This window comes from Dryobates pubescens, chromosome 18 (genome assembly GCF_014839835.1).
Source record: "Dryobates pubescens isolate bDryPub1 chromosome 18, bDryPub1.pri, whole genome shotgun sequence".
Classification (NCBI taxonomy): domain Eukaryota; kingdom Metazoa; phylum Chordata; class Aves; order Piciformes; family Picidae; genus Dryobates; species Dryobates pubescens.
The window spans coordinates 23702347-23714870 of record NC_071629.1 but is presented as its reverse complement, the minus strand read 5'-3'; the positions used below and the strand labels follow the sequence as shown (position 1 = coordinate 23714870).

Here is a 12524-nt window from a genome sequence, read left to right as displayed (position 1 = left end):
CAGGGGGGATACCCAAACCTCTTCAAAGCAGCCAGGCATCTCTGTGCAAGGCACACCTTTCTTGTAGTAAGCACCAGGTTTGCCAGTGGCACCTTCACAGCTCTGAGCTTCTACTGAAACCCAGAAGGCAGCTCCCAGCTCCGAGGCTCTGCTGAAGCCGAGAAGGCAGCTGGCAGCCCCGAGCTCTGCTGCCAGCAGAGGCAGTGCAGGACAGAACAGGCTGGGCAAAGTTTACAGAACTTAAATAGTTTATTTTTTTTTAAACCATTTGAACCCTCCCCTGCCCTCCCCCAACACTGAAATAAGCTTCATCTATAAACAGATTTACAGACTAAGAGCTAAGAAGCTAGAGAGGAGCACTAGGATCGGTTTCTGGGATGCAGGTCCCTGCTGAAGCTTCAGATCAACTCTATTTACAATCCTGCTGCTTGACATTTATAAAAATATTTCTTTCAGCCATAACTTTTTTTTTTGTTGCTTTGTGTTCAAAAACTATTTCCAGGCTTTTTTTTCCTTTTCCACCTCTGTCCTCAGCTGTAAGTCCCAACGGAGGCTCAGTCCCACGGCAGAGGAGGAGCAGCTCCAGACAGAAACCTTTGCTTTTTGTTTTCAATTAAAACAAGGAGTTCAAAGCAATGGATTTATTTAGTTCTTTTTCTTTACAGTGTAGGCACCATTGAAAATAATTGTCCTTGGCATATCCAACTCCCACCACCTCTCACTGAGTGTCCTTTATGTGTGTCCCCCCCCACCCCCCTCCCCGTGGAATGGCAACGTTTGACTCCACCTGCAGCCCTCCTGGCACACCCCTCCTGCTTCCTCATTTGGCAGAGAGATTTTCTTCTGATTCTTTACAAGGACTCTTCTTTTGTTTGTGCAAAACCAAACCAAACCATGTGCAGGTCTGAACCACAAAATAAACACACCCAGCCTTTATCAAAAAGAAATTTACACCAACAGTTCCACAGCTAAGCAGTGACAGACAAAGGAGGAAAGAAAACCACCACCAAACCAAACCCAAACCAGAGCAATCCCAGGTGAAAGACTTCAGCATAATATACATACTGGGGGGGGGGGAAGGGGGGAGGAGGAATAGAACCCCAACAAAACAAACCAGAAATGAGGACATTACTCACCTAGCAGTACCATAAATACAGAACTGAAAGCTTCAACTATTTCTTTTCATTAACAAAACCAAACCAAGCCCTCCCCTCCCCTCCCCCCAGAATGAATCACTGCCTACTGCAGAGCACTCCCTTGGGGTGCAGGAGGATCTGTAACTCAGGGGTTTGCATATTGAACTGGTACACACACGTTGCAAATACACTCTCAGAAGATTATGAGCAAAGAAGGGTGGTTGATGCATACTTCATGTCTTTCAAGAAGCAAAAGCCATCCAAAAGCCTCCTCCCCCCAGCCCAAAGAGGATCTTACAGGAGAAAGGAGCCCACAGCACGCCAAGGGCTGCAGGTACTCTGACACCTGCTTGGGAGGCATTCTCTGGCTCCCTTCCACCCAGAGGTGGGGGGAAACAAACCAACCAACCCAACCACAACCATGAAAAACTGTGAACTGAAGTTGAAACTGGAGTTCAGGTTTTGTCCATTATTGCCAGAAGCCAACCCCCCCTCCCCCCCAGCTGTATTGCTCTAAGGTTATTTTTGCCCTGCCTACCATGAGGCCTAAGAGATTGAATCCCTACTTCCAGAGCTGCTTGTAGAAGGTAAGAGCTAGGACTGTACATCAGGAGCTAACCTGTTGCTACATATCACCTGCAGACTAAGGACATATTGCTCTCAAATAGACTTCATCATAGAGCTGCCTAAAATACTGTACCAATGAGGCTCCCTCAGGAGCTGCTCTTTGCAGGCCTCTCTGTCAGGGCAGAGGGTAACCATGTGCTGGTTGAAGCAGGTGCTGCAGCAAGACCCTTGCCGCTAGGCTGCACATTGTGAAGGAAGGAAACCCAAACACCCACGCCAAACAAAACCCCCCAAAAGCTGATTCCCTCTGAAGCTTTGTTAGTGATTTACAAAAGGTTTTTGGAACTCATTAATACAAAAGAGACCCTGCACAGCCCCTGCACAGGGACAGAACAGCATCGAAACCCAGACTGCACTCGCACCGGCCTACGGCAACTAAAAGGTCGTGGTCCTATTCCTAAAAGCAAAACTGCACCTGGACATTTTCCTCAGCTTCCAAACAGGTGAAACTACAATATTAAAAGTTGTCCTTTACAAAATAATTTCCTGAAAATATATAAAACCATGTGCACTGCCACAAAATAGTTGAGAGGAGGTTCCTCCAAATCCTCGAATCGCCGTCGATAAATGTCGCAAAGATCCAAAAAGGCACAAGGAGCTCATGAGCTAAGCACTGCCAAGCTTGAAGTAGTTTTGGTGGGTTTCACTGGGTCCATATGAAACAGCAGTCACTTAGGGGAAGGTTCTTAGGATGAGTCATTGACAGAAAACCTAGGAGAGAAAAACCACAAAGGTGCCGATCCCATTCTTGGAGCCCGGCGAGCAGCGCGGGGGTAGCAGTGCATCACCACCAGGGACTGCAGCTCAGCAGCTCACAGGGCAAGGCCACCACAAGGGACACTGCCAAGAAAACAGTCCCCAGAAGGGAAACTTAAGGATTCCCAGGATCACACAACACTGGGAGTTGGAAGAGATCCCCAGAGATCACCCAGTCCAACCCCTGCCAGAGCAGGGTCACCCAGGGCAGGGCACACAGAACACAGCCAGGGGGTTGGAAAGGCTCCAGAGCAGGAGACTCCACAGCCTCTCTGGGCAGCCTGCTCCAGGGCTCAGCAGCCTCACAGGTGTGCTTGGCCATCCCTGAGCAGAGCCTGGCTCCAGCCCTGCACATCTTCATCCCCAGCCATGAGGTCACCCTCAGGCTCCTCTGCTCCCAGCTCCCAGCCCCAGCTGCCTCAGCCTGGCCTCCCAGGGAGATGTTGCACTTCCTGCAGCAGCTCTGTGCCTCTGGGCTGGGCGCTCTCCAGCAGTTCCCTGAGCTCCTTCTTGAGCTGAGGGGCCCAGACCTGGACACAATATTCCAGGTGTGGCTTCAGCAGGGCAGAGCAGAGGAGCAGGAGAACCTCTCTGACCTACTGACCACAGCACTTCCAATCCACCCCAGGATGGCCTTGGCCTTCTTGGCCACGAGGGCACATTGCTGGCTCATGGTCATGTTCTACCAGGAGCCCCAGGTCGCCTTCCCCTGTGCTGCTCTAATAGCTCAGCCCTCACCTACACTGGGGGATTTCATTCAATTTCTCCCTGCCCAAATCTCAGCCTGTCCAGGCCTGGCTGAACGGCAGCACAGCCTGAGGGCTGTCACTGCTGACAATGCCCTCTGTGCCCTCATCCAGGGGGTGATGAGGACACTGAACAGTCCTGATGCCAGTACTGACCTCTGAGGGACTCCACTAGATAGAGGCCTTCCACTAGGCTGCCCCCCTGTCCACAACTCTGACTTCCTTCCTTCAAATCCCCAGCATCCTGCTCCCTTACTGACTCTGAGCATGCTCAGACCACAGCTGCAGCTCAAGGAAAGAAGGCAAGGTGTAACAACTGCAGCCCCAAAGCAGCCCTGAAGACCAACCCCACTGTACCTGGTGCTGTGCTTCAGCCTCAAACAGCAGTGTTACACACAGCCAAGCTAAGTGTAAAGCACTGGCCATGGCAGAGCTCCCACCTGGCACCAAGCTGCTCAAATTCACCCACCAGAGGAAGTTCAGTGTTGGCTAAGGGAGACCACCCTGCTCTCTACAGCCCCCTGAAAGCAGGCTGGAGCCAGGTGGGGGTTGCTGTCCCTACTTCAGTGCAATTTGGGAAACTACTTGGTACATCACAGCTACAGCAGTGAGAGCAGACCTGCAGGTGCCTGCATCATGTTTGGAAGGGCAGAGAGCAGGCAAAACAGGGGCTGTTCAGTCTGGAGAAAAGGAAGGGGAGGGGAGATGGCATTGCCCTCTAGCTCTCTGACAGGAGGCTGCAGTGAGGTGGGGGTTGGTCTTCTCCCTGTTATCAGGTGATAGGAAGGGAGGAAATGGCCTGAAATTGTGCCAGGTTGGAGAGCAGGAACAAGTTCTCTTTCCAGAAAGGGTTCCCAAAGCCTGGCACAGGCTGCCCAGGGAGGTGGCTGAACCCCATGGCTGGAGGTGTTTCAGAGAGGCACAGCTGTGGTGCTGAGGGCCATGGTGTAGCACCAGCCTTGGCAGCGTTAGAAAAGGGGTGGCCTGGGTGACCTTTCCCCTTGTGGCTGCCCCCAGCTGCCCAAAGTGCTTTTCAAGGTACCCTGGTTTTAACAATGCCACACCACTTACTTCTGAAATTTCTCCATAAGTTTCTTCACCATCTTGTCTGTGATTCCTGGACATGTTGCTTCTGCCACATTGATGCTTTTCTCAAGTTCCTCAATTGCTTTCTTCCTGCTTGCATTGTTTGTGTCCTGCTGTTTGAGCTGTGGAGAAAGCCCAAGCAAAGAAAACTCAGAGGAGTTATCAGACACTTGGAAAGTGATTTTCAAAGAGGTTTCTTAAAGTCCAGACTCACCTCAGCAAACACAGGGGTGATTATCATGGTTAAGCAACTCAGGGTTTTAACAAGATCCTGATCCTAGAAGTGGGCAAAGAAGGATTCCATTAATCAGCTGATTCCTGCCCAGTGTCTGTGCTGCATTTAACACAAGGCACTTGGGAAGTTCCCTGCATTCAACAGGCTGCTTGAAATGCAGCACCAAATAAGGCAGGCACAGGACATCTACAGTCCTTATCTCACATGGAAGCAGAGGCCTGATGACACATCTAAAACAGTATCACAGATCATCAGAAAGAGCTTGGGCTTTCCTCTCCAACATTGTACATGTCCTTAAAGCGCACATCCCCATGGCCAGCATGCAGTGTCTCCTGCACGGGGAGCTGACACGGGCACCAAAACAGCAGCACACAAAGGACACTGAGCTGTTGGGGTGGGGGAAGAGGTTGTTCTCAAGATGGCTTTGGAAGGCTGTAGGGAAGAGTTGCCTTTGCTCCAGTTAGAGGAAGCTATGTTTTGTCTTTGACTCCGAGGGGAATGTAAACACCTTGTGACTGAAGGAGAGAAGCTGGGCAGAGCTTGGTTGGCTGTCTTAAAGTACTGCTTGGGTATTTTGACCTACTGCATGCCCTAACTACACACAGGCCAGCAGAGAATGACCAAGTGAGAGGTGACACCTGTGCCTCCTGATGGACTGGATAACCTTGCTGTGTAAGGTAATGCAGGTCTTGTCCTGGAAGCACTGCTCGGGGTCAGTCTACCGTCTGCACACGATCTGCACTGGAACCAACGGCGGCCCCGCCGTGCGCCGCGGCCGGCTGCTCCCTGCCTCCCTGCTCCCAGCACCACCAGCAGAAACATCGCCTCTAGGGGCTGCTGGTGCTCCTCAGCCTCACCAAGGCAGGCCCTCAGCTCACTCCTGCAACTGACCTTGGGCTGTCACGCCGGCGGTGTGACCACATCGGCAAGGAGATAAAAGCGGCAAGAGGGAAAAGGGCAGAAAAGACAACACAAAAATATCCAGCAGTGGTCCAAGATGCTCAGAGGGCTGCAGAACCTCCCCTGTGGGGCCAGGCTGGGAGAGCTGGGACTGTGCAGCCTGGAGAGGAGAAGGCTCCAGGGAGACCTCAGAGTAAACTTCCAGAAGGGGCAGTGGCTTTGAGCTGGGAGAGGGGAGACTGAGAGTGGAGACGAGGAAGGAACTGTTGAGAGTGAGGCTGGGGAGACTCTGGCACAGGCTGCCCAGGGAGGCTGTGGCTGCCTCCTGCCTGGAGGTGTTGAAGGCCAGGCTGGATGAGGCCCTGAGCAGCCTGTGCTGGTGGGAGGGGTCCCTGCCCATGGCAGGGGGCTGGAGCTGGATGAGCTCTAAGGTCCCTTCCAACCCAAGCCCTTCTGTGATTCTAATGACCACTAAGCAGCACCAGCTCCTGAAGTACCACGAGCTGCTGAAGGGCCAAGCTGCAGCCCTGGCTCTGCGCTGAGCCCCGAGGCTGTACCTACCGTCCCGTTCTGCAGCTTCTTCGCGTCCGGCTTCTTCCGCACCGTGGTGAAGCTCCACTCGGGGTGAGAGTTGTTCTCCTTGTTACTGGACTCCCTGAGGGGAAAGGGACAGCAGGTCCACAATCCCAGCCAGCACACAACCCTGCACAACGTGGCTAACCCAGCATCACACATCTAGCAGGGATTAGTTCTGCATGCCTTAAAATAAGGCAACCTGCATCAAAAGATTGCCTGAACTTCCCACCCAACACCTGCAGAGGCTGGATGAACTGAAACATGACCAAAGGGAAGATGTTATCTCCCCATAAAGCCTCCCTTCTCCTTTGCCATTCCATTTAAATCAGTTATCTGATAGCCAGAAATGCAAGAGACTTCCAGCACCACTGCTGTTCCCCAGGCATTGTGCAAGCTTCCTCACAGCCCTCAGCCTTGCCCTGCAACCTCTCTAATTGTGACCCAGGGCTTCAGCCACAAGCACGAGCCTCAGACTGGGAAATACTCAGCACTTCGACACAGCTGAAATTGAGCTCAGGGTGAACCTTCAAAGAGGCAATGAGCTTGACTTAAGCACTGCTGCTCAGTGTCCTACAAGAGGATTTCTTGAAAGAAACCAAGGCCCAAACTTGGGGGTGTCAGGTGGTGACAAAGTGCCCAGGGGCCAGCAGTGGTCCCTGGCAGCCCAGAGCCAGCTGTGTGCTGAGCTGCAGCCAGAGCAGGGAGAGCAGCAGCACAGGGAGGGGATTCTGCCCCTCTGCTCTGCTCTGCTCAGCCCCCACCTGCAGCACTGCCTCCAGCTCTGGGGCCCCAGCACAAGAAGGACCTGGAGCTGCTGGAGAGGCTCCAGAGGAGGCCACCAAGATGAGCAGAGGCTGCAGAACCTCCCCTGTGGGGCCAGGCTGGGAGAGTTGGGGCTGTGCAGCCTGGAGAAGAGAAGGCTCCAGGGAGACCTCAGAGCAGCCTTTGAGGGAGCTACAGGAGAGCTGGGGAGGGAGCTTTGACAAGACAAGGGGCAGTGGCTTTGAGCTGGGAGAGGGGAGACTGAGAGTGGAGACGAGGAAGGAACTGTTGAGAGTGAGGCTGGGGAGACTCTGGCACAGGTTGCCCAGGGAGGCTGTGGCTGCCTCCTGCCTGGAGGTGTTGAAGGCCAGGCTGGATGAGGCCTTGAGCAGCCTGTGCTGGTGGGAGGGGTCCCTGCCCATGGCAGGGGGCTGGAACCAGATGAGCTTTGAGTTCCCTTCTAATCTAAACCATCCTGTGAGAGCCACGTGGCCCAATGACAGAGGCAGAGGAGGAGTGAACCACAGAGGGGAGCTGCCACAAAGCTGCTTTAGGAAGCATTATTTAAAACCAAAATAACTGAAGCAGCAGCCCCAGAGAGACTCCACTGAGGATCCACTCACGAGTCTGAGCCATCAGAGTCACTTTCATCACTGCTGTGTCCCTCAGCTTTCCACCTCTTGAACCTGTCGATCAGCTCCGTCAGGTAGGAAGTCTTCTTGGCGTTCTTCAGGATGAACTTGTGCTTCAGCAGCTCCTTCGCCGTGGGGCGCTGCAAGAGACACTCCAGACCTTTAATGCCCTGCTGCCCTGGCACCACTGAGATGTGAACAGGGAGATTCTCAACCAGAGGAGTGGCTCCTGCAGCGAAGCCACCCAGCAGCAGGAAATGAGCGAGGGAGGAAGCCGGGGAGGCAACGATGCGCATTTACAAGCACTCTAAAAATACGCTGGTGTGTCACAGCCCCTGGTGCTCAGCCCTGCTGGGCTGGAAGGTACACACCCAGGAAAATGACTAAGCAAAATTCTCCAATGCAACATTTCCTTGTAAGCAGAATTCAGACAGAGAGCAAAAGTTCTGCTGGAGGAAAACACCCAACGGGCAAGATCCTCTCCTCCGTTACAGCTTCCCTTCTGCCACTGCCCCAAAGCTCGAGTGCTCTTCAGGAAGCTGATGCTGCTGTCTCCCTCCTCCTTGCAGAGTGTTTTGGACAAGAAAGACAGAAGACCAGGATGGAGAGCCAGCTCTTGGAGAGCACCATGGCCTTGTGCAGTGCACAGTACAGTTGCTAAAATTACTTCAGTCAAGTGTGATGCTAAAATTACTTCAGGGATGGTGCACTGCAGCAGCAAACACTCCCCAAGAGCGAGAAAGCAGCAAGCCACCCCCAGGCACACAGGGCTGTACTCACAAAAGTGGGGTCCTTATTCAGACATGCATCAATGAACTCCTTGAAAGGTTTGCTGAACTCTCCCAGTAGAGTTGGAGGATTGTTTTTTGGAATGAGGAAGAGCACTCTCATGGGGTGCATGTCAGAGTTGGGAGGCTCCCCTTTGGCCAGCTCAATTGCAGTGATTCCCAGAGACCAGATGTCAGCCTGAGAAAGGCAAAAGTCACTGTTAGTACAAAATGAGGGGCTCCTCTGACCAAGTGTTCCTCAAGAACTGAAAGCTTCACATCTGTGGAAGGAAATTCATTCTGGTCAGCAAAGATAATGCACAAAGACTCCTCTCTAACAACTGAAGGCAGTAATTCTGGGCACCTCGGCTCCAAAACGGCCACAGGGAAAGACCTCTGTGCTTGAAGAGTACACAGAGGAGTCCTGAGTCTGGGTATGAGCACCACCTGGAGCAGTGTTGGTGGGCAGCTGAGCTGGTAGAGAGCAGCACAGGGCAAGGGGACCTGGGGACAGAAGGATGGCTCCTGTCTGCTGGTGCACAGAAGGATGCTCATGAGCCAGCAATGTGCCCTTGTGGCTAAGAAGGCTGAGGGCAGCCTGGGGTGGATTGGAAGGGCTCTGGTCAGTAGGTCAGAGAGGTTCTCCTTGACCCTCTGCTCTGCCCTGCTAAGGCCACAGCTGGAATATTGTGTCCAGCTCTGGGCCTCTCAGTCCAAGAAGGACCTCAAGGAACTGCTTGAGAGAGTCCAGCCCAGAGCTGCTGCAGGAGGGAAACCTCTGTCCCTGTGAGGGTGCTGAGCCCTGGAGCAGGCTGCCCAGAGAGGTTGTGGAGTCTCCTGCTCTGGAGCCTTTCCATCCCCCCTGGATGTGTTCTGTGTGCCCTGCCCTGAGTGACCCTGCTCTGTATGTCTTTTAAGGTTCCTTCCAACCCCTAACCTTCCATATAGATGCAGCCTTCAGTCACAGCATCAGAGTGCAGAAAGCCCAGAGCCAGCACCCAAGGACACTGGCAGTTCACCACCCAGTGCTCTAGGTCATCTTGCAGGTATAGACATGAGAGAAGATGGAACAGCCTCACAGGATGCCAGGGCTTGGAAAGGACCTCTGGAGATCTTCCAATCCAACCCCTGCCAGAGCAGGAGCAGAGAATCCAGCACAGGGCACACAGGAACACATCCAGACAGGGCTGGGAAGGCTCCAGAGAAGGAGACTCCACAACCTCTCTGGGCAGCCTGCTCCAGGGCTCTGGGACCCTCCCAGTGCAGAAGTTCCTCCTCATGTTGAGGTGGAGCCTCCTGTGCTGCAGTTTCCATCCAGTGCCCCTTGGCCTATAACAGGGCACAAGTGAGCAGAGCCTGTCCCTGTCCCCTCCCTCCTGGCCCCCAGCCCTCAACTGTTCCCTCCTTATCATGACTTGTAGCAGGAGTTGCCAATCCTCACAAAGCCACAGAGGAGATCTGGGTTTCTACTATCAGTTCAACATCAGGAACCTCTCCTTGGCACTTAGTCATCCCTTAACAGCTCTCATGGCAGAGCAAGGTGCCATGATGCTACCACAGCTCCCATCCTGCAGCTGAAGTTCCTTTTTAACTTCTCAGGATCAGTTTCTTGTGCTGCAATTTTCAGCAGCACACAGCACAACCTCTAATAATTAAAATAAATCAATGAGAGCTCCTCATAAAAACCAGAGGCTACAGCTTCAGCCACCCCCTTGGCTCTACAGAAGAGTGCAGGGTCTGGGGGCATTCTCACTCAGGAGACTTCAGTCACTGTTCCAATGGGTGCAAAAAGGTTGAACTGAAATTAAAAGCAGGTCAGCAAAGCTGAAAGCACCGAGGGAGCTTCTCTGGCTGAATCTTAACATGAAAGCATCAAGCTGCTTGGTGAGCTTGCAGGGCTCTGGCATGTGAGCACAGGGATGTGGAACTACTCCATGAAAGCAACTTCACCTTACTCACCATTCATTCCTGGCCCCCTTATTACCTGACACCCTGGAAACTAAAGCCTTGGCTTTCCCCCTCCGTGCTGCCAGGACCGAAAGCACAAAACCACCCAGCTGGTTTCTGCTGGAGCTGCAGACACAAACAGAAGCTCTCATACTTACTTTAGAATCATAGGCTGACTGCTGAATAACTTCAGGGGCCATCCAGAAAGGAGTTCCAACAAAGGTGTTCCTCTTAATTTGTGTGTCTGTCAGCTGCCCAGCAACTCCAAAATCAGCAAGCTTAACATCTCCTTGCTCTGATAACAACACATTGGCAGCTGCCAAGGGGAAACCACAGCACACTGGCATTACAATGCTGCTCTGAGGAAGTGCAAAGGCTTTTCAACAGTGCCACTTAAACCATTACTAACCTTTTATATCCCTGTGAATTTTCTTCTCTGAGTGTAGGTAGTCAAGACCTTTCAAGATCTCCTTGAGCATGGTAGCAATCTGGAACTCATCAAAGGGGCCAGCACGCAGCTGTAGAGAGCAGACATGGAAATCATCTTAGACTTGGAGCAGTTTCTTACCTTGCTATTGATTTAATTCCAGCTGAAAAGGTGAGAGAGTGTCTGAAAGAACAGAACTGTAAGAATTCATGACAGCTTCAATGATGTGTGTCAGCCTCCTGTCAGAAACAGGTGCCACTGGAATGAGCACCTTCAGAGTCACAGCATGCCAGGGGCTGGGAGGGACCTCCAGAGCTCACCCAGCCCAGGCCCCTGCCAGGGCAGCTCACACAGGAGCACAGCCAGGTGGGCTTGGAAGATCACACGGAAGGAGACTCCACAGCCCCCCTGGGCAGCCTGCTCCAGGCCTCTGGCACCCTCACAGGGACAAAATGTTTCCTCCTGTGTCCATGGCACTTCCTCTGCCTCAGCTTCCACCACTGCCCCTTGTGCTGGCATTGGGCATCCCCCAGCAGAGCCTGGCTCCAGCCCCTGGGCACTGCCCCTGCACAGCTTTATCCCCAGCAAGGAGCTCACCCTCAGGCTCCTCCTCTCCAAGCTCCAGAGCCCTCAGCTCCCTCAGGCTCTCCTCCTGAGGAAGATGTTCCACTGCCTGCAGCATCTTTGTGGCTCTGTGCTGGACTCTGTCCAGCAGCTCCCTGAGCTCCTTCCTGACCTGAGGGGCCCAGAACTGGACACAAGATTCCAGCTGTGGCCTCAGCAGGGCAGAGCAGAGGGGGAGGAGAATAGATTGGGTTGGAAGGGACTTTAAAGATCATCCAGTTGCAATCCCCTGCCAGGGGCAGCCCAAGTTGCTCAAGGCCTCATCCAGCCTGGCCTTGGAACACCTCCAGGGAGGGCACATCCACAACCTCCTTGGGAGGCCTGTTCCAGGGTCTCACCACCCTCACTGTCAAGAATTGTTTCCTCATCTCCAGCCTAAATCTGCCCTCCTCATCCTTCACACCTCCTGCTGTCATGCCCTGCTGCTCTCTCTCTACCATATGCACATGCAAAGCACAGGAGAAGCCAGCACTGACTTTCCTTCCACACAGTTCCAGTTTCCTCCAGCCAGACTGCACTTTGCATTTCAGATTGGGTGACTTCAGCTTAAGTTTGTTTCAAACTGAATCAGTCTGGTGGCTGTGGGGCTGCAATTTGCTGATGCTTTCTTTTCCTCTGGTGCCATGGCTGCTTTGGCATCCACCACGCTACTCTAAAGCTGCTAGTGTGGAAGAAGGGTAAGCTTTGCCCAGCAGGAAACCCAAAGCAGTTCATGTTGGTGCTTCTGCTGCACAACAGAAGAACCATGAGTGGAGCTCTGAAGCAGAGAGCACCATGAGATCAGAGAGTGGCAAATGAGGCAAACTGGGAGGTGAATTCATCTCGAGGTTCAGCTGTCACTGGTCAAAGCTGCTTCAGCACTTCTGACACTCCCCAGATCAGGAATCACCCAGGGCCATGAAAGCATAAACACCTCACAGCACCTTTCTCAGAAAGCTCCTGAGCTACCAGCTCCTATGTGCTGCACATCCCTGCTGGGCCCTTGCCTGCCTACAGCCTGGTTGGAGAGAGTCACAGAATGGCTCAGGTTGGAAGGGACCTCAGGGAACCTCTACCCCAAGCCCCTGCCATGGCAAGGACACCTCTCAACTAGACTTGGCTGCCCAAGGCCTCATCCAGCCTGGCCTTCGACACCTCCAGGTAGGAGGCAGCCACAGCCTCCCTGGGCAGCCTGTGCCAGAGTCTCCCCAGCCTCACACTCAACAACTTCTTCCTCAGCTCCACTCTAACCCTGCTCTGCCTCAGCTCCAAACCCTTCCCCCTTGGCCTGGCTCCAGACCCCTTCAGCAAAAGTCTCTCTGCA

General features: G+C 53.2%; 1 protein-coding gene across 1 annotated transcript in view; it reads right to left on the bottom strand.

The window, feature by feature from the left end:
* Window positions 1–1630: 1630 nt before the first annotated feature.
* The window catches only part of STK26 (serine/threonine kinase 26), a 39331-nt gene continuing 28437 nt past the window's right edge, over window positions 1631–12524 (bottom strand). Inside the window, exons 5-12 of the mRNA XM_054169673.1 lie at window positions 10580–10688; window positions 10329–10486; window positions 8237–8422; window positions 7448–7596; window positions 6048–6141; window positions 4566–4628; window positions 4337–4473; window positions 1631–2474 (exon numbers count right to left, since the gene is read on the bottom strand). Coding sequence (XP_054025648.1) covers window positions 2450–2474; window positions 4337–4473; window positions 4566–4628; window positions 6048–6141; window positions 7448–7596; window positions 8237–8422; window positions 10329–10486; window positions 10580–10688 — 921 coding nt within the window. The 3' untranslated portion in view covers window positions 1631–2449. The remainder of the gene's footprint in view (window positions 2475–4336; window positions 4474–4565; window positions 4629–6047; window positions 6142–7447; window positions 7597–8236; window positions 8423–10328; window positions 10487–10579; window positions 10689–12524) is intronic.